The sequence below is a fragment of the Chelmon rostratus genome, chromosome 14, assembly GCF_017976325.1.
Source record: "Chelmon rostratus isolate fCheRos1 chromosome 14, fCheRos1.pri, whole genome shotgun sequence".
Lineage (NCBI taxonomy): Eukaryota > Metazoa > Chordata > Actinopteri > Chaetodontiformes > Chaetodontidae > Chelmon > Chelmon rostratus.
The window spans coordinates 854,069-874,636 of record NC_055671.1 but is presented as its reverse complement, the minus strand read 5'-3'; the positions used below and the strand labels follow the sequence as shown (position 1 = coordinate 874,636).

The 20,568-nt window shown below is 38.9% G+C and overlaps 1 protein-coding gene across 2 annotated transcripts; it reads left to right on the top strand.

Annotated features, from left to right (window-relative positions):
* The first annotated feature begins 12,748 nt into the window (after positions 1 to 12,748).
* capns1a (calpain, small subunit 1 a) lies at positions 12,749 to 18,952 on the top strand. Of its 2 annotated transcripts, none has more exons than XM_041952013.1 (11): positions 12,749 to 12,767; positions 14,390 to 14,446; positions 14,534 to 14,570; positions 14,674 to 14,766; positions 14,911 to 14,968; positions 15,092 to 15,156; positions 15,679 to 15,747; positions 16,252 to 16,330; positions 16,813 to 16,929; positions 17,052 to 17,110; positions 17,246 to 18,952. In XM_041952013.1, exons 2-11 carry the CDS (start codon positions 14,400 to 14,402, stop codon positions 17,270 to 17,272), a joined length of 651 nt encoding a protein of 216 aa, XP_041807947.1. In that variant the 5' UTR covers positions 12,749 to 12,767; positions 14,390 to 14,399; the 3' UTR covers positions 17,273 to 18,952. The 2 variants fall into 2 exon arrangements, with proteins under 2 accessions (XP_041807947.1, XP_041807946.1); XM_041952012.1 differs by lacking the exon at positions 12,749 to 12,767 and adding an exon at positions 13,168 to 13,272.
* The last annotated feature ends 1,616 nt before the right edge of the window (positions 18,953 to 20,568 follow it).

The window sequence follows — 20,568 nt, the reverse complement described above, 5'->3', positions numbered from 1 at the left end:
AGCTACAAACACACAGAAATATGTTGTTCTTTAACCCGTTCTTGGTGCTATAGGATTAGGTTTATATCTCCTTTACCATGAAACCAGAATCTCTCTGGCGACTATTCTCTTTACTTGATGTAAAAAAGCTGATGTGTCGCCCAGCCATTAGTAGCCCATTGGATCTGACCCACCCTCTCACCTAATGAAAAAGGATTGATTTCAGCATTTCATGATGAAAAGCAATCCACTCTTAATATTTATAGTCTATCATCACTCTCAATGCAGGTCTTTTTTTCTAAAATTGGCCATACTCTTGATTTCACCTGACAATATTTTTGCCTTAGTCACACATTTGTAACTCCCTAGAATTAATGTAAAGCTCAGACTACCTTGAAGCAGTGTCTAACCAGTTCAGTTGGCAAAGAAAGACAAGCACTACAAAAGCATTTTCATAAGAAAAGCTGTATGAACCAATATCTGTGAACAAAGAAACTATTGCCTTTACATTAAGGGTACCAAATAGTCAAGAGACACACACTAATGAAAGGCAAGTAGAATGACACTTGAAAAGAAGGTCTGGACTCACTTTTTCTGTGAGCCATCCTTCCCAATTTGCATCAAGACAAAAAAAAAAAAAAAAGATTCTGCAGTTCATCCAGGCAGCCTGTTATCGTTCCCAAAACACGTTAAAGCTCACTAACTTCGGGTGGAGCATGTAATAAAACATCATGAAATTTTTTGGCATCGCTGTCTTTTATGGGCAATTGTTTGTCTAATGCAGGGATGCTAATTGTCTAGAGCATTTCCAAGCACTCGAAGATTACCTTGGCTTCCTTCTGTGCTGCTATCCATGGTGTTCATCCTGAGTACACTGGGTCTCTGAAGACTGCACTGTGAGACATTAAGAACACAATGTAAAGCGTGTCTGTCCCTGCTGGGATGTGAGTGTATTTTAATGTGCACATCTATGTCACATACACAAGACCTACCAATACTGACACAAGGGATCTCTCCACAAGAGCATTTATACTCCAGTGTCTTGTGATGTTTCTGTTTACCAGTACCAATGCACTGCACTTAAATTAGACATTTTCTGATCAGCAAACCATAAATTATTCCCACCACATTTTCCTGCACTGTACTATCCAGTCCTATTACGTCCACTTCCCTGCTCGAAAGACATCTTTCAAGTGTCCCCATCAACCCGAGCTCTATGATCAGCTTCCTGAATGCACGGCTGTGAGGGTTGGTGCTGAGTAGTGTCCAAGAAAATCAAAACCACTCCCGCTTTTTGGGAAATTTAATGAGTAGCCTTTTCTCTTTTCATTTTCATAATTCATGTTTGAAAGTAAATGGATTTGAAAGTGTTTGAAACAACTCTTTGTGTCTGCGTCGCAATTGCAAAAGTGAGCCTTTCTTCTGAACTGAAATCTTTCCTTTCACGATGTGTCTGGAAGGCTTCACAGTCATCCATACCTACAATCTGGCCACTAATGAAATCATAGCATAAGATAACCTTTTACTGCCCAAGATTTTAGCATATAAGATGATACAAGCACAAAACAAGGGGATGTTTTATCAATGCAACTGGACTGCTTGACTGCAGAGAGCTCTCCTTCTAAACTCTCTGATCAATACATTGTGCCAAATACTATTTCTCTCTGCCCCTCATTAGCTTTCCTCTTTCTCTCAACATTTTATTCCCCTGCATGTTGCTGTTTCTCACCCTTCTAAGAGTCCTCCTGTGTCCTAATCCCTGTCTATGCTTCTTCCTTCACTGTGCTCTCCCCCTCTTTCTCCTTCCTCCTGTCTTGTCTTCTCATGGGTGGTGTGTTGGGTGTGCTGCTGGTGGGAGTTATGCACTATAGGTCATAAGGGTATGAAAATATTTTCCCAGGCCTTAGAGTTCACAAGGCTAAAATGCACAGAAAACACCTGCCTCCAAAACTGTGACACCCACAAGACCAACCAGCAATGTTAGCTCAAAGTATCAAATTCCCTCTATAAGAAGAACAAGTAGGATTTAGAAAAGTTTAGACCGTGAACTATGGCCTTTTAAGGGAAGAGAACATGTTGGCTTTTCTTCCGAAAGAAGGCAAATCTTGTGTGATTAAATATTCATATGTTGGCTGAACAAACTGAGCTCAAGTTTCAGCCTCTAAACAAAGCATAGTAAGGACAGAATGCATAAGATAGCGAGAGTAAGGTGGGAACTTGTTCGTGACCTCAAGCCGAAACAATGACATCCTTTATGCATATCCTCTTATCTGAAAATGACTAGAATTCATTTCTGTGGAATACAATATGTCATGTCATATGATCTATATGTACTTTATTGTAGCTATTCTAGTTTGTAGTCCAAATGCAGTCCAGCGTTGTCGATACAATGTGAACTATGTTATATTTGTGTGGATGATGAGAGTGCCAACTAAGCCTGATTAAGATTAGCTTCGCGATTTGTTTGTGCATTATGATGACTCATCATCAACCGGTGGTGTCCATATTTCTGTCATTGATGATTTAGTTTGACAGTAAGAAAATGTAAAGAATATTGGAAGCAATATAGTAGCATGTTGTCCTGTTTTGTGTTTTATGTCTGTTGTATGAACCTTTGAAATTACTAAGATTTTGAATGAATAGGTTTACATGTACTTTTTGTAAGTTATGAAAATGCTGCTATTTGATAAGTAAACTATACAAAATATTTTAGTTGAAAAGATGTCTGGTCTGTTGATTAGAAACATGCTCTAAAAGGCTGGAGCATAAAACGAGGTGTATAGAATACTATACAGTATTGGTAAGATAGTAAAAGTAATAATAGACTCCATAGTACAACCTGTGCCAAACTAGACCTCCGCAGCTTCTGAAATTGTAGATGTGCGATCAAATGTTAGATATCAATAACTTGTTTAGAAGTGCTGATCAAGTGCCAATCAAACACTGTCTTTTAAGTTAAGAAAAGATAATCAAATACATTACTTAAGAAAACAAAGGACAAAGAACTTTTGTGCATTGTTTTATCCCATAGGTACATAGAGTAAGAGTTAAAGATTGTGATTTTTATGGATCCATGTTGTTTTACACTCCATGCATCCCTTGTGTGTTTGTTTGACCTGTGGCTTAAGTACTGCTGTCTCACAAATGTCTCTATAGGCCAGCATGGACTAAGCATAACATGTTATAAGCATTCATAACATACCATTAACAATCAAAAATGTGTTTGTGGAGTTAGGTGTTATCTTTTTGCACGTCTTCTATTGCATGGTATCAAAGTAAATTATGGAGGAAAAAAATTACAAAAATTTGCGAGGTGTCTCGCAACATTCAAAGACATAACGCTGCATGCAGTCAAATGTAAAGCACTTAAGTTTACTCGCCTCATGTTAAAAAAGTTGTTTTTTTTATGTCGTGAGTTGGGAGGGAGCTCATTATTGTCATGTTGGCCCAAAAAAAAAAAAGGCACACACACACACACGCACGCACGCACGCACGCACACACACACTTCAGATCCAATTCTCATCAAGAAGTTGATCTCTCTACATATCATAAGAGAAGATATTTTAATTTTTAGGTACAGTGAGGAGTATTAAAATGTGAAACAAGCAAACGTGAAAATGTTATTCAGTGCATTGGCTCCTTGTGTTTTACTTTTTTAGAATATCAGCCATGCATTTCTTTTACAAACAGGTTCAACCTCATATAACCTGTCCCATAATGTTTGTTTTTTTTTTTATGTCACAGCTTGAAAGCCCAGATCTAATCTATGAATGTACCCATTTATTCTTTTCTTTTTCATTTCTGTCGAATGTTATCAGTCTTTAATGTAAATTCAGGGCAGGAATGTCAAATACATGTAGAGTTAATATCTATGTCAATAACAGATTTCAGCTATAGTCAGGTAGGCCTCACATGGCCACAGTCATGATCCAGATATGTTTGAACACAACTTCCGATTCGCTGTCAACATTATCTTGTTTGTTTGGTGTTGCATAAATGCACTTTACTGATCAGTGGGTCATACTGGGTGTGAAATGAAGCAAACCATGTTGGCTTTCAGTAGTTTCTTTATTTTATTTTTTTCCATTCTTTGCTGTTGCTCTGATGTTACATTTATGTATTTATTCCCTGTTGGGTCTCATGAATAATGGAAAGGGCTGGAGTCTCAGACAAAATAGAAAAGTAGCACCTGCTTCCTCCCATGAAGGTTTCTCCTTCACATTCCCTTCAGCAGAGGTTTGTGTCAATCACTGAGTGCTTTGTTTTTAACTAACATGTGAAACCAGGAGCGATCTGTACACTTTTGTCCTTTCCCATCCTCTTTTGCTTTAAATTGCAAATTAGAAAATGGTTTTCATTTCTCCAGCAAATTGAGATTGAAGCACTGGGCTGAAGACACTGAGGGATGACAGCTCACTGTCTGGCTGATACAACAGCCAGATCATAAAGAGACATAATCGGCACCAGCAAAATGAAGATGCCTCTGTCACCTCAACATGATCAAAACCACAGAGGAAACCTATTAGACTTTGAGTGGCCTAGTTATATGAATGATATTTCACTCATTATTTTGTGTGACAAATCCCTGTCATTGCATTTACTGCTTCACATCTGAATGCCAAACAAATTACACTATCATTCCAAAAGTTGTTATGTTTGTTTTTATTTTCAGTCCAAATGCATCCTGGACGTTCATCCGCCCCCGCGGAGCCCTTTCACAAGAAGGCTAGGACTGGTTTTAAAAGCTCCAAACTGGCTAAGGCTGCTTGCTCCTCTCTTACAACCTCTTCTCCCTGAGTCTCACTCTCTCAGCCTACACGATATCACAATTTGTGTTTCATCACACTGAGCACCTGCTACTGTGTCCGCCCTTTAAACGGATTAAAGTATTTCTGAGCCCTTTCGTATGAGAAAATACAGGATTCTTTGCCAACCAGATATGAGGCCATTTTTGTCTTTGACCCTGAACCTCCCATGAACTTGGTTGACCTTCTCCATCCCCAAGAACTCATGTATGTGTTGGATATTTTACATCACTTTTACTGTCAAACTCTGCGAGACTGTTCTTCTGTTTCCTGGTTATCTGGACAATTCTGCAGGGTTGAACGCTTGCTTAAGTGTAAACTGAAGAAAGCATGCCAGTACCTTGCGACCATTTTCATGTTGTTGTACATTTTCTTTTGGGTTTGGTTTTACTTTGTTTAACCTCAGTTCTTTCCATCTCAGAAAAAATGGACTGACAGCATAAGATCAAATATTTCAACCCTAAGAAAAGTGATGTTGTCGATTGGATACATTTCTCTTTGATATTAATGACAACGGTTCTGTCTTTCATTTGTGATGAGAATCTGTGAAAGTCCACAGTGTTAACTACCTAAAGGGCTTTCCAGGACAGCATTTATATGTCTTTTAAAATGAAAAAGTCCTTTGAATATATTCAGAAATGAGAGGAAAGTCTTCTTGTGCCATTTAAAAAAAAGTGTGAAAGCTTTTTATGGCAAATATTGTCAGCAAGAGTGCCAAATAATTCCATACTGAGCCAAAAGGCAGCCAGCCTACATAACTAAATGTTAGATCACTGGAATGGTTACGTCCCATTTCCACTCCCCTTGAAAAACATCACCCTAATTGTACAATGTTTGAGCTCATGCACCATTATTGTTATGCTGCCAGTCTGTTTTCTGCTTTTGTCAGAGAAACATCTCAGAAGCAGTATATTTTCTAAATGATACACTGTTGAAAAAACGACAACAGCTACTATGGTGAGGGAATGAGAGGATTTTAAAAGTGTCATTGTTTTTATTATTAGTTTATTTGAACATTATTCATTAATAGATTTAACGGTAATGACTATTTAATGTAACTGTAGTACTGTGTTTGTAAAAGAAATTCAGTGAGTTGTGTTTTATGACTCGTGGACTACCAGTGAAGTCAGCATTTCAGTGTTAATAATTGAATTGTTTTTTAAAGATTATTTTTGCGACGGCAACAAAGAGTCATTATAAATGTTCATTTTAACATCACTTGTCTTCTGTTCCTTTTATTCTTCACCTTGTCCCTCTACTCTGTCTCTCTTGAGTGAAAGGTTGAGTGTTTATAGGATTGCAACCAACACATTCAATGAATAGATCAATTTCTGGAGTGCTGAATCTGAGCACATATTAAATATGAACAATGGCTGTGTTTACATGGACACAATGCTCCTATAATGAGGAATCCCATTAAGATTCAGTAAGTTTGGGGTGAGAGCAGCATGAATTTCACATCTGCTTTACATGAATTTATTTGATGGTTTGTTTACTGAAGGTAGGGTGTTAGATCATGGGTGCTACATTTAGTCCCCCATCATGCTGCTCTTCTTCTTAAAAAGCTTATTTTATTACTTCAGATAGCAGTGACTTTGGTCAGAGCCCGTCTAGCTTCAAGTGTTTGTCTTCTCTGTCATCTCTCTGACTTTGAACACATGTGGTTTCACTGCAAAATACACTGGAAGAGCACAGTCTGAACACACCCACATCTTGAGAAGACATATGATTGTTAGTAGTAGCAGTAGTAATTAATGGGTATGTTTACCATGTTCACCATCTTTTAGTCCTCAGTTTAGTCTGTCAACAGACTAACCTTTGCTGATTAGCACACAACGTTTTTATACTATATCAGAACTATACTTTAACAGGTCATAAACCCAATGTATTGGACAAATTCAATGTCTGACCTACTAATGGCACTAGAATTAATTTTTTGCATTTCATACTGAGGAGGACATGAACCTCTTCATGGCAATCCATCCAATAGCTGTTGCAACATTACACTCAAGACCATAAATGTCAACCTCATGAAGGTGCTAGATAAGAAGTCAGGAGATCACCAAAATTAGAAGGCTTCATCCCGTGGGTATCATGAATATCTGTACAAAATTTAATAGCAATCCATCCAGTAGTTTTCTGTTGGTGGATTATTCATACAGCCATGCTGTTGGGGATTTTTGTTCCCCCCAGCATTTTCCTCCTTGGTGATGGAGAGTCCTCTGAGTGAGCATTTCGACTATCGCAGGATATTCAAACTCGCCTCCAAAGCAGAATCAAATCAAACCAGAGTAATGAAAATCTTTCAGTGTTACAGGCCCCTTATAGCAGCATGACAAACTACACTATTCAATGTACAGCAGCTCTTAGACTGATCTGACCTTTATTGTTTAATTGAGTGGAATAAAATAGATTTACTTTGAGAATTTTGTGTGATGAGAGAAGAACGTCTCACAAGAGATAGATAATATGACTGACTCACATCTGATATTAATCGTGAGCCAATAATGGGACAGTATACCAATCTAAGCTATGTATAACTGGGTTATGCAAACAGTAGTGATCAATTTAATGTTTACGATCAGTCACTTTAGGTAGAATTCAACTTCAACCAGGCTGACACTAAATTATTGCTGCACTCTGAAATCATGTCCTGTTGAATGCTAACTCTCTCTGAGCTCTGAGCACAGTCCCAATCACTTCTACATAGAAATACAGCCAAGTTAGTGAAAACGGTTCAAAGTTCTGCAACATGTACGACTGCCATTATTTTTATGTAATGATGTCCATGAGCCATCCAGCACACAGCGATTCCTCCTACACTGTTTGACCTTGTTCATAACTCAGCAAATACATCCCTAATCTTCTGAGCTCAGCCACACAGGCAAGGAAGGTGACATCACACACACACTAACATACAGGGCTGCAGCTATACTGAGGTCATACCCACAGTTTTGGATTATTGTTTTAGCAACCTGAGAGGCTGCTTACATAGTACAACTGAAACACAATGTACTGTGATGGATTCTTTAAAGGTTGGTCCCAGTATGTTTTAGCCTCAGTATGTTTTCTCCTAAGGAATATTATTCTGGCTGTGCTGCAGTGTGAAGAAGGCTGTAGGGCTACAGCATTTAGACCACCAGTGCATGTAGGGATCTGATACCAATGAATGGAAATGGAAATATAAAAAATATATAATTCAACTGCAAGAGATGTACTGAAGTCGAATTAATATACTGTTTTCGGCATGTGATCAAAATGATCTGCTGGAGAAACATGTTCCTCCAGAAGAAATTTTTAAAACGGACTGAATGTTCAACAAACATTTAGCCACGCATCTTAATATCCACTTTATCTAACTACTCTGTGTTTCTGGAGATATTTATTGACCATTTGATTTAGATACCTTTGGAAAATCATTGAATTCCTTCCTGGATGCTTGTGGAATTCAGTGAAAGAGACACAACAGAAGATTTACTTCATTCATGCAAGGCTTTGCATGTAGTTTGCATAACAATTACCAGAATGAGTAAATAACTTTAGCTACTGTCAATTAGCCATGTAGCTGCATGAGTAAGTCACTGGAAATAGTAACCACCCTGAGGTCACTGGAATTTGGGGGAATTACATGTTGCCAGTTTGAATTTATGAACTCCTCTCTGTTATCCCTGACAGTTTATCGCTCCTAATGTTGTGCCATTAGAAATATTTGGAATTCTTAAAATATGTTATGCTGTTTATTATGAAAAACAGCAGTCATAATTATCGTATTTTAAAACCCTATCTTCCAGTTTCTGCATTAATCATACTGTCTAATCTGCTTTTTGTTCAGCAGTTTACACCAAAAGCCACTTCCTCCCATTGTAAAGGCAAGAAAATCATCTTACATTGTTCATCGTGACAGAGTGATTTCATAATTCAACATTTTCTGCACATCTCAAGACATCCAATGTCTCATTTCTACCTTGAACTGAGGTGTAAAACCCTGCAGCAGTATACATTTAAGGCACATTTGATTCCTGCTGTGAGAGAAGGTAGCAATGGGCTTGAATGATAAAATTGCGTTGTCAAGGTAACAGGTTGTTCTGAAGACTGCAAATACATCGTACTGGGGATGCTCCTATACAATCTTTCAGTCTGCAGCCTCTGTAGCACTGAAATACATAATATCTGCATTTCACTCCTTCAAAGTCGAGCAGGTAACTGCAGATGTAATATGGTTTGCATTCATAATTTACAGATATTTAATAGCCAGTCTATCTTCATCAATGTTATTGAAATTATTCACCACAGATGTCATTTGGAAAACCAAATCATAATGGTCAGAAACCTTGGAGTGGCACAGTGATTTCTTTCAAATGATGAATGAGGAAAAAGGTGGGGACTACTAAAGAATAGAGATACACTGAGGCACCCTTTAACATGCCTCCTGATGTAACCATGGATACCTCTATTTCATGGCTGGAGTAATTTTAGCTGGAGTGGGATATGAAGGATGGATATCACTGTTTCTGCACTGCACATCATACTGTATATTATCACATCTTAAATATGAGGTTACACTCCAGATAGACTGAAAACATGCATTCAGTCTCATGAAGATATTATGCATCCCTCAGTATAATGCACTGCACAGGGAGTCACTGACATATCGGATGTTTTGTTTGCAGGAACAATTTGAGAAGCAGAATTTGTTTTGAAATTAAACATTAAGACAAACAGCAGCAGCAGCAGCAGCCATGAGTCGATACATTGTTCAGACATGTTGCCAAAGTATTTATGAATCCCTTTTCTGTCTGTGGTGAGACTTATTAGTTGAGGAGAGAGCAGTCGAAGTGTCTGCACTGTCAAGGCAACCATGATAGTGCTGGCCACGAGGGATTAAGAGGAGATGTAGCTATGATAAAAACAGAGCACTGCTGAGGCAAACTCGGGCAGTTTCTCAGAAGTCAAGAAACAAGAGAGTCCGTACACTTGGCTGGACAGTGACAAATGGTGCCATGACCATTCTTTTTGCCATGTTTGCATGGAGCGATTTTAGGAACTTTCTAAAGGAAAGCACAAAGCACAAATATCGGATGGATGTCAATATAGCAGGTTCATTGCATTGGGACGTAACTATTTGTAATCCATCAGGAACCCTGTCATGCTTAAAATGGCAATTATGGATGCCAACCAATATCACTATGTACAAATATGTATCTGTAAAGAGACACTGATTAAAATGCAGCTGTGCAGAGTGGTTCACATCAGTAAAGAAAACAGTGACATCCCCCATGGCTACATGTAGACAGATCAGATCAACATTTCTGTAAATGACTTGGATCTAGAATATTTGCATGCTGAGTGCAGAATTTTCTTTTTGCCATCACTCAGCTTTATCGAGTGCTCTCTGACTCCATCTGCTGGTTTCATTCAGCACTTATACACACACACACATGCACACGAACACACACAGACCCTTACCATTTCTGAATGGCTCTGGTGTCACTGTAGAAGCATGGTGAACATAGTTTCTGTCCTTATGATGGTGTCCAATCCTGTGTTGTTAAACCTGAAGGGGGTGCTGTTCTGTTGCTGACCCTCCTGGCCTGTAGCAGGAAAAGCAGATGATTAAGGCTTACGGTTTGATCTTTGTGCCAATATTGCATCTTTTCATATTCAGCCATTTCCATTCCAGAAATTTCAGTTCAAAGTTCTGTAAAGCCTAAAGACAGAGTACAGCTTGCAAGGCTTGTTTTCTGATATGTCACCCGGTAAAAAGTTCACAATCAACTGTATACACTAATTTATCTTGCTGGAAAACTCAGTGGAATGAATAAGCTGTAGGGTTTGATTTTGTGGCTTCTTTTATATACTTTTTGGTAGCATTTTTGTGCCTTTGTTAGGGGGTCAACAGCAGATGGATGACAGGAAAAGACTGAAAAGAGAGTTGGGGAATGACAGGCAACAAAGGTCCCCAGTAGAACTTTAAACAGGGATGTTGGGGTTCATGGTCAGCACCTTAAACCCCTAGGCCCCAAGTGCACCCAAGAGAATGAAATATAACATTTGGAAGTTGTATCTGTGACTAGGCTATTCAGGCCCTTCTCCATCTGCAGAAACAAAAGCCGTTTTCCTTCGTATTATTGTACATAGTCCTGATCACAGAACAGCAACAACAAAAAAGTTCCCTTGCCAGTTTGGCACAATCCAACAGAAGTGTGGGGTAATCACTGCTTATGTGATCCAATTATCAGAGAATAGGATTTTGTCAAAATAAATGAAAACACAATTTTCTCTCCATTCTCATTAAGCTGTGTTTAATTATTCAATGTGGTGTGCTATCATTTTTAAACATGCCCCAAGTCCACTGGCAAATCTTCAGAGGGATTCTAAGGGCTTTTTAACAGCGTTCTAGTTCCTCTCCTGTTTAACTGCCATAAAAATATTCTTCTCCAAAGAAATCTTTCATTTATAGATATAGCAAAGTCAAACTGAATGATTTATGGCAGGGAAAATAGCTATATGGGAGGAAAAACATCCTGCTGAAGCTCCAGTGGGGCCTTAGCTGTCACTATGATGCAGTGGTTCTCAGACTCGGGTCCGGGGACTAACCTGGGTCAATGAAGGAACTCCATGGGGTCTCCAGTTAAATGAAGATCAGTGTGATTTTCTTACTGTAGCATTCAGTAATGATTAGTGCAGCAAGAAAATGGCTGACCTTCCTGATCAGAGGACTCAGACAGAAGCACAGCAAGGTACAGCATTGATCTGTTGCACATGATGTAATTCACAATCAGTAAAGCCAGTATAAATTACCTTGTGATACCACTTTATATTTTACTTTTCTTTTACTCTTGATCTCTCCATTAGTGTGTTTGATCAATATTTACAGCTCTGAACATTATGAGCTCAATATGATTCATTTGTTCACTGTAAAGCCAATCAACCATCAGATGACAGTTAGCATCACATAAAACAACTGCTTTGCTAAATGCTCTTCATACACTGCAGTCAGTTTAGCTATAAAATAATAAACACTTGTAGAAGTCTGAATGGTTGTTTTCTGTATGTATAATATCAACGTATAGACAGCAGCAGAGGTGGTAAGCAATAATCAGATGGAAGACCATTGTTAAATGAAGATGAGCTGGAGAAACTGAACCTAGACTGTTTTTAAATGTTGCTATATGGCAGTGGATTGCCATAAGACATTTTACTTTGGTACAGTTTGTAAAATCCTTCTTTGTGTGGCTATTATCATTACAGAGGAGGCTAAAGGAGAACACTTTACAAATATTACAGCAACACTGTAACTCTTACAAGCATATTATAATGATACCATAAGAAATAATGACGCAATAAATTATTGAGCCCAACAGACACAAACACCTTTATTTTAGTCTGATTGTCAGGACAGTGAACTGCAAAGTGTTGCTGAGATGGACTATAGTTGCTGTTGGTACAGCCAAATGTGGGTTTGCTTGTTTGTGTTTTAATTAAGAAAAAAAAGGTTATGTGTCATAAAAGGTCTTTAAACACATTTACATATCTGTGTGGAAGTCAAACTTGAAGCTAACCTGCAGAGATGGAACAGAAACAGTCATCATCATAGTTTTTATAGGCTAGTGTTTTGTACACATGGAAATCCAATATTATTACTTGTCCTTCTGTTTTAACTTAGTTGAGCTAAATGTAGAAGAAGTCAAAAACTCAACGCGTTTTCAGTGGAAGACCTGTTTGTATAGCGAAAACCTAGAACTAGAATCGCAGAATCGTAGAATAAATCTTTAAGCTGTATCTAAAAAGTACAGGTTGTAGAATAACTGTTTACACTCCACACCAGATGGTGGCAGGGACGTGCTTTAACTGAGTTCGCACACCGAGCCAGAATAAATGAATAAATAGAGAAACCAAAAGAAGGAAGGACAAATAGAACAAAGATTGTATAACTGTGAAGAGAGAATAGTAAGTCCCGGAAACGTAGTCGTATGAAGACGGTACGTAGATCTCTGCACTGCTACACTGCTGGAATGTCCGACAAAAATTAATTCAAGCATCATTTGATGAAAAACACTGAATGACAAATAATATTCAAATTTTCAGCAATAACAATATGTGGAATTGTACAATTTAAAGTCTTTACGTACACAATATAGCCTAAATGTCGTATATTACGAGTTCTGCATGTTGTCGAAAGAAACGTCTGCACATGGTTGACGTTTACGATTTCAAGGCACTTCTTTTAAATCGCTGACAGCACTGCCACACACCAGACAATAGAAACAAAATAAGATAATTCAATAGTAGCGCATCGCTAGAACCAGAAAACCTCTTTACTGAAACCCAAAGACGGAAACAACAGAGAGACTTCCTCTTATCTCCCTGTAGCGTCAGTTGGGGCGTGTTGACGGACCCTCCTGCCAGCTGTGGTTCGGTTGGTGGAACTGACAAATTGAGCCGAAGATCCTGCTGTCAACTTTAACAAAGTGCTGTTTCCTCGCGGTAAATAGAAACGTTGAGTTCTAAAAGACCAAAGTATCGTTTACCTTAAAAACAATGTAGGATTAGATAAGTGTTAATCGTGGTATATCCGAGTTTTGTTGAATGTAACGGATAACGTACCCATGCAAATTAGCTTAGCTAAAGCTACAGTTAGCTGCTCAGGCTATTGTTAGTAACGTCAAGTTCTACCTTAAAGACGGAATTTAAGAGGCTATCCGGTGTAGACAACGTTTTAACGATATTAGTCAGTAATGGATTAGGCCAATAACACTTGGTACAATGCAAAACTCGGACCGTAACGTTTACATTAACATGTTAACCTGTATATTTGCTCTATGTTGTGCGGGTTTAACGCTTCAGGGAACGCTAACTTCAGTCACAATCTGAACTTTAAAAAGATCACATTTAGTTTGCTAGTGTGCTTTGTAGGTTCAAAGACATCATTATAAACGCACGATGCACTAAGATAACCTTTTAAATCGGATCTATTTTTCGCAGTCGGGGTGCAGCTTTGCTTTTTTCAACAACAGGAAAGTTTTAAACGGGACTGGTGGGTGTGCCCTCAATGAGACTGCAGTAAGAAAACACTGGACATGTTAGCGCTTGATAGACGAGAAGGTAAACCAGTCCTGCCGTAGCTAGCTGCTGAATCACCAAACCGGTTAGTATGACAGGGCCGAATAGTGAACAACACTTAAACCAGTACATATCTGTAATGTTGACATCCTTTTGTATGCCATCTACTCCAGCTCTCTAATTATTATTGTTAATTATGCCATTATTTCACAAGATACAGAATTATGGTTTTGCTTGGGATTTCTGAGTTATAGACCTCTGCACAGCAGCAGACAACTGAAACACATCTCTTCTTGAGAGGAAAAGATGCAGCACGATGGAATGAAGCCCTAGTTAAAAATCATGTTCTGCTTGTATTACTCAAGCCACAAATGACCACTGCCGACATCATTTCAAGTTGTTTCATTCCACTCACTCCATACAAAAAACCAATCGTGATCCCAGAGTGCTGAAGTCTTCAGTCAACGAGTGCTATAAGAAATCTGGACCCGGGTGGTGCTTGATCTTTTGCCTGATTTTCTGTTGCATTCTGCATTCACAGTTGACAGAAGATGTTTTTTGCCAAAAAGTTTATCGGTGGCGTCATTGATGTTATCAGGTAAAAAACTGCACAAAGCACCTGTCTATGCCAAAAAGGTTTGGATGGCGGCCTAATGTTCTGTCTTCGTTTTTGATCTCTTTGTAGCAACATTGACCCAGCCCAGTTTGTGCCTTCTGAACCTGTGAGTAACAGTGATTACATTACCAGCTCTATCTCACCATCACTGTTCTGCTAACTCTGCCAACTCTAACTCTTGTAATGTTTGCTGTTACTCTGTCCCACAGCCTCCACCACGAAGGCCAACTGTATATGCAGAGCAGCATGAGAGTGATGAGGAGAAACAGTTTCGCAGAGTCTTCCAGCAACTCGCTGGGGATGTGAGTGCTTTATCTACTTGTACTTCTCTTTTTTCTTTCAAAGAATGTTTCTCCTTCATCAGTTTTCTAACACCATGCAGTTGGGTATCTGTACAGGTTTCTGCTGACTCATGATGTTTACACTGTTGAATATTTGTCATGTAGGACATGGAAGTGAGCCCATCTGAGCTGATGAACATCCTAAACAGAATCATTGCAAAGCGTAAGACTTGTTTGTGTGTCATATTTACAGTATTTATATATGTATATAAGCATATACATACATTTTTATGTGTATTTAAAAGAGATATACAACATGGTGAGTGCCTGTTTTCTTATATTTCAGATGACGACCTGAAGACAGATGGTTTCAGCATTGAGTCTTGCAGGAGCATGGTGGCAGTCATGGATGTATCCTTTCTATCATTAGTAATGTTTATGTGTTGTGTACGGGTAATTGTATGAAGCTGGCAGGGAAAGCACAGTAGAGATGGCTGTAAATGGGGCAAGCCCGCACTGCTTTTGGCCTGCAGCATTGGGCGGTGAGGATTAATGACCTCAAAATCAGTGGGGGTTAAGCATTGAGCAGGTATCAAAAGTAGGGAGCCATGATCCCAAAAAGTAAGCTGGAAGCAAACTGTTAATTTTTTTTTTGTAGTAATATTGTACATTTAAGTAGAAAAGAGTGCAAAGGTAGCTAAATGGGAGTTATGTGATTCTTGTCATTTTGGTGTAAACCCCAACAGCAACTTTGTGAACAAGTCAGACAAAAACTTGATATTCATTCCCCACTGTGAATTCTGTACTACATGAATGAGGAAGGTCTGTAAAAATTCACCTTGGGCAAATACAGCGTGGCCACAAGTAATGCAAGTGTTTGTCTAAGCTGGAGTCTTGATGACTTGGTGTCTATTGTCCTTAATGCAGTTTCAGAGTGACAGCACTGGAAAACTCGGCTTTCACGAATTCAAACACCTCTGGAACAATATAAAGAAATGGCAGGCAAGTACAGCAGCAGTGTTTAACTTGTCCACCACATCTGTTTCTGTGCTGCACAGCTAAATTCCTGTGGCCAGTGTTAATCATCTCAAGTAACGGTGAACACAGAGGAAACTGAAGCTTCAAGCACATACAGTATCAGCTGTTTATGGCATGAATGACTATGATTTAAAAGTACAGTGTACCAAACTCCTCCTTACTTTGATTAACTTCCTCGTTTTACATAGACATTAATCTGTATACTGTTTACTGAAGGGCACACAATATTAAATTGGCTACATGTGGAACAGATAATTTGAAGAGACATTTGACAGGAAATTCTTAGTAACAACTTACTCTGCCAGTAATATGACACATGTATTTGATGCTTGGAGTTTCTCATATAGTTCTTGCATCCATATTGACAGCTATGTACGTTGTTTCTTTTATTCTTTCTGGGTTGTGAATCAACTTATCTGGAAACTTTCAGATCGTATACATGCTTCAAATACTTTTGTTGTTGTTTAGGGAGTGTACAAATCCCATGACACAGATGGCTCTGGTGTCATTGGTGCAGATGAGTTGCCCAATGCTTTCAGAGCTGCTGGTGAGCTTTTCTTTAATTTCTTCTACTGTTGTTAAATGTTTGCGCAGCTATTGACAAGATGGATTTTTCATGTTTTAAACATGAAAAATATTGGATTTGGATCATTTTTCATAAGCCAGAAGTCTGTAAATATGATAATTTTATCATTATTATTATTATACTTGTAAATGTTGAATTTGCAAGGTTTGGCTTAGCTCCTGCAGACATAATTTTCTTATCTCGCCATGGCCAGGGAACACTGTTTGAATAGATAAACTGCTAGATCAGTATTCCAGCACCTTGATAGATAAGGGCAGCAAGTCAAATACAAGTCAAATGTTTCTGAACTCAATAGAAAGTCTCACCTTTGAGCTGATGTGTAATGGATTAATGATTAGAATATCATACCAGTTATTTATATATACGTTGCCTTAAGCCTATGTTTGTGTAACCTTTGTGTAAATTCTCTTAAATAGTCTACATTGGTTTAATCTCTTCCTCAGGCTTCCCCCTCAATGAACAGCTGTTCCAGATGATAATTCGCAGATACAGCGATGAAAATGGGAACATGGATTTTGACAATTACATTGGCTGCCTTGTGAGGCTGGATGCCATGTGCCGTAAGTTTGAAAGAGCAGTCCTAAAATAAATGGATTTACTTATTTGGTTTAGCAGCCTTATCTGTGTGATAAGAGTGGCTGGTTCATAAACTGAACGTGTTGGGATATCTTTTCTGATTCAGGTGCCTTCAAAACCCTGGATAAGGACAACAATGGGACTATCAAAGTCAATGTTCAGGAGGTAAAGTGATCTCAGTTATTTTACAGATCACTGGGGTTTGACTGGAATTCAGATTTTGAAAAGGATTTGATTCAGTTGATTGGAACAGTTCACTGTTTACATCAAGTTATCTTCTCTGCTCTTGTTTATTTCCAGTGGCTTCAGCTGACCATGTACTCTTGAGTGCGGACAAGATCTCTCCTGCTTGTTATACAGAACCACTTTCTTTGACTACTCAGTACAAAATATTTTCTCAGCCATCCCTATTACTTCCAGTTATTCAGCAAATCCCTTGTGTGTGCAGGTTTATTTACTTCAGTGCAAGTGTTGTGGGATTGTTCACTGTTCCAGAATACTTGCAAGACAGAATTTATACTGTATTACCAACCCAGAAAAGTACAACACTGCAGTCACAATGGTACCCATAGCTGAGCACCCAAAAGGAATGCTGCTAAATGTTCTATATAGCCAACATGATTCAGGTGATTCATAACGATAATGGTATGTTGAATTGGTGTCATTTGGTCTGCTTGTATGGCATTTGTATTCGATCTGCCCCATGCACTCAAGTCAAATTGGCATGCGAGGAGGCAGGCCAACATTAAGATGACTTACACTGTGAAATCTTTCAAAAACCCAATCTGAAAGCTCCTATGTGTCTGGTTTCACAAAGATTATATGTTAGAGAGGTCTGTGGAAATAGGCCAATGCTTAGTTTTGGCATTAGACAGTTAAACAAAAATAGAGTGACATTTGTTTTTCACACCCAACATCTCAGTGCCGCCTGCTGCCAAAAACAGGAAAGCCTGCTTCTCTTATCACCGTAAACATCAACAGAGGTTACCAGTGTGAAGCTGGAGCTTGGTCGGCCATGTTTTTGGTTTGGTAGGCCACTCACACTGGTGTTTTCACCTGTGTTGCCTTATTATATCTTCTCTGTGTAGACTGCTTGGTTGACATCTCGGGCTCAGCTGTCACTTTTGTGACACCTGTTGGTTGTTTTTATTATTACATGAAATTTATTGACCTTGTAAATTCTCAGGAATACTCCACCAAACTTAAACCTGAGTAGGGCACAAACCAGCCTTCACACTAACTGAAAACACCTGTGAGGTCATAAGAATCCTAAGAGTGGAAGTTGTCCCACCTGAACAGGTGCAACAAAACTAACTGGAGTGTTGGGGAAAAGGCTGTCAGTCTGTACACACCCTTGCAGCCCCGAGTGGGTGGACCATGTCTTTGCAGAGACTTTCAGATGAACAAGAACCAGACAGATTTGTACTTATACATGTGTGAAGTTTTATTGTTTGGTATACCCAGTCATATACATTCTCTTTGTGAAACCAGCCCAAAGTCCACTGACACACAAACAACAACGTGAGACAGCTCACCATTTTGTTTAGAGCTTAGAGACAAGTAAGGTAGATGTTTGAATTATGATACATTTTTGTCACAACCTATTGCAAGCACATCATGGTGTAATGGTTAGGACACTCCACTATCTTGCATCAGAGTTGTACTGGTAATGTATATGCATAGTAGTCTGGAATCCCAGTGCGTTTTGTTTGGGCAGGATAATTTTGCATTTCATGTTTAATGCTGGTAGTGCAGCTTGGCCACAGCATTACGTCTCAGCTTACAGATCACTTTTCTTACCACTGTGTACTTCTTCAAAATGCCTGCACCAGATAATGCCAGCACAATATGTAAATTGCTAATATATCAAATATGTGATATGCCACTAATGCATGCAGTCAGTAGTAAATTTGCCAGTTATAGGTACAGCCAGTCATTAAACTGTTACTGAAAATGCTTATTAAAATAATACCTGTGCCATATTTACAATAAAAGAAGTATGTTAAATCTGTCAGTCTCATTCTTGATGCACTGCTAGTTGTTGCCAGCTAAAAAAAGTTCTTTGACACCCTCCAGCTTTACACAGTATTTATCTATCTATCTGTCTGTCCGTCTGTCTGTCACTCTTGGCCACAGAAATGAATCCTCCATTCACAGCAATGAAAGCTTGTAGACCACCAGCATTCTGTCAATTTGTTGAGGCAATCTGAAGAAACTCACCCCATGCTTCCTGAGACACCTCCCATAAACTGGATCGTCTTAATTAGCACTGCTTATTTACCATACAGTACGTCGAGCTGCTACCAGGACAGCTCAATAGAGTTGAGATCTGGTGACTGCGCTGGCAACCCCATTATAGATGGAATAGCAGGTGACTGCTTCTTCTCCAAAAAGTTTTTGCATAGTTTGGAGCTGTGCTGTTGGGCCATTGTCCTGGTGTAGGAGAAAACTGGCTCCAATCACACCATCACATTTCCTCCACCATGCTTAACAGAAAGCGTCAAGCACGCCTCCAACATCTTCTGGTTTGTTTTGCATCTCAGTGTTTTTCTGGTGTGATCAAAGTGTCTCAAACTTAAATTTGCTTGTCTACAATACTTTCTTCTTGTGTTCTTCTGTCCAATGTCTGTGTACTTTGGCCCATCTTAATCTTTTCCTTTTACTGGTTGGTCTCAGATACGGCTTTTTCATTACTACGCTGCCTAGAAGAGCAGCATCCTGGACTCCTCTTCCCTGTTGACACATCATTTAATGAAGCTGCCAGTTGAGGACCTGTGAGGTGTCCAGAGACTCTGATGTACTTGTCCTTGTGCTGAGTTGTGCCCTGGGGCCTCCAATTTCTCTTTCTCATGCCGATGAATAAGATCTTACATTTCTTTGCAATTTCTTGCTTGGAATAGCCTTAATTTCAAAGTGCAGACTAGAAGAAAGCTTTCTGGTTTTTTTTTTCTGGACATTTTGAGACTTTAATTGAATGTGCTGATGTTCCAGATACTCGGCTAGCCTCAGTAAGGTAGATTGTATTGCTTCTTCAACCAGCACAACGATTTTCAGCTATTGTAACATGGTAGCACAGGGGTGTCTAATAATCAATGAGCCTTTTAGCATGACAAACTTGGATTAGCTCTCAGAATGTGCCACTGGAACTCAGAAGTGATGGTTGCTGAAAATGGGACTCTATAGCTTATGTAGATATAATGTTTAATAATGTTTAGACTCTTTTTCAATTTAATGTTATTGTCATTGTAGCTTTTCTTACATTTTTTCCATTTCGCACGGCTTTTACACCACCCGCATACTGTTAACGCAGTAAAGTGATAAATACCTACGCCTCCTTCGTCAGGAAACACTCACTTAAGAGCACATCGGTGTTCTGGAGCTACACAGACTTCCTCCGCCTGTGTGCCAGAGCGTGTTGGCTGTTCTATCAACTCACCCTACCATCCCAGAAATAGGCGTGCTCTTTCAAAATAAAAGCATATCGTAGCAAAAAAAAAAAAAAATCTAAGAAATAAAACAAAACAACGTAATGAGCAAAATCACGATTTATCGTGGTTATTGTTGTAAGTTACACGTGGAATCATACTTAACGGTCATGTACAACTGTCATACTAATATAATTG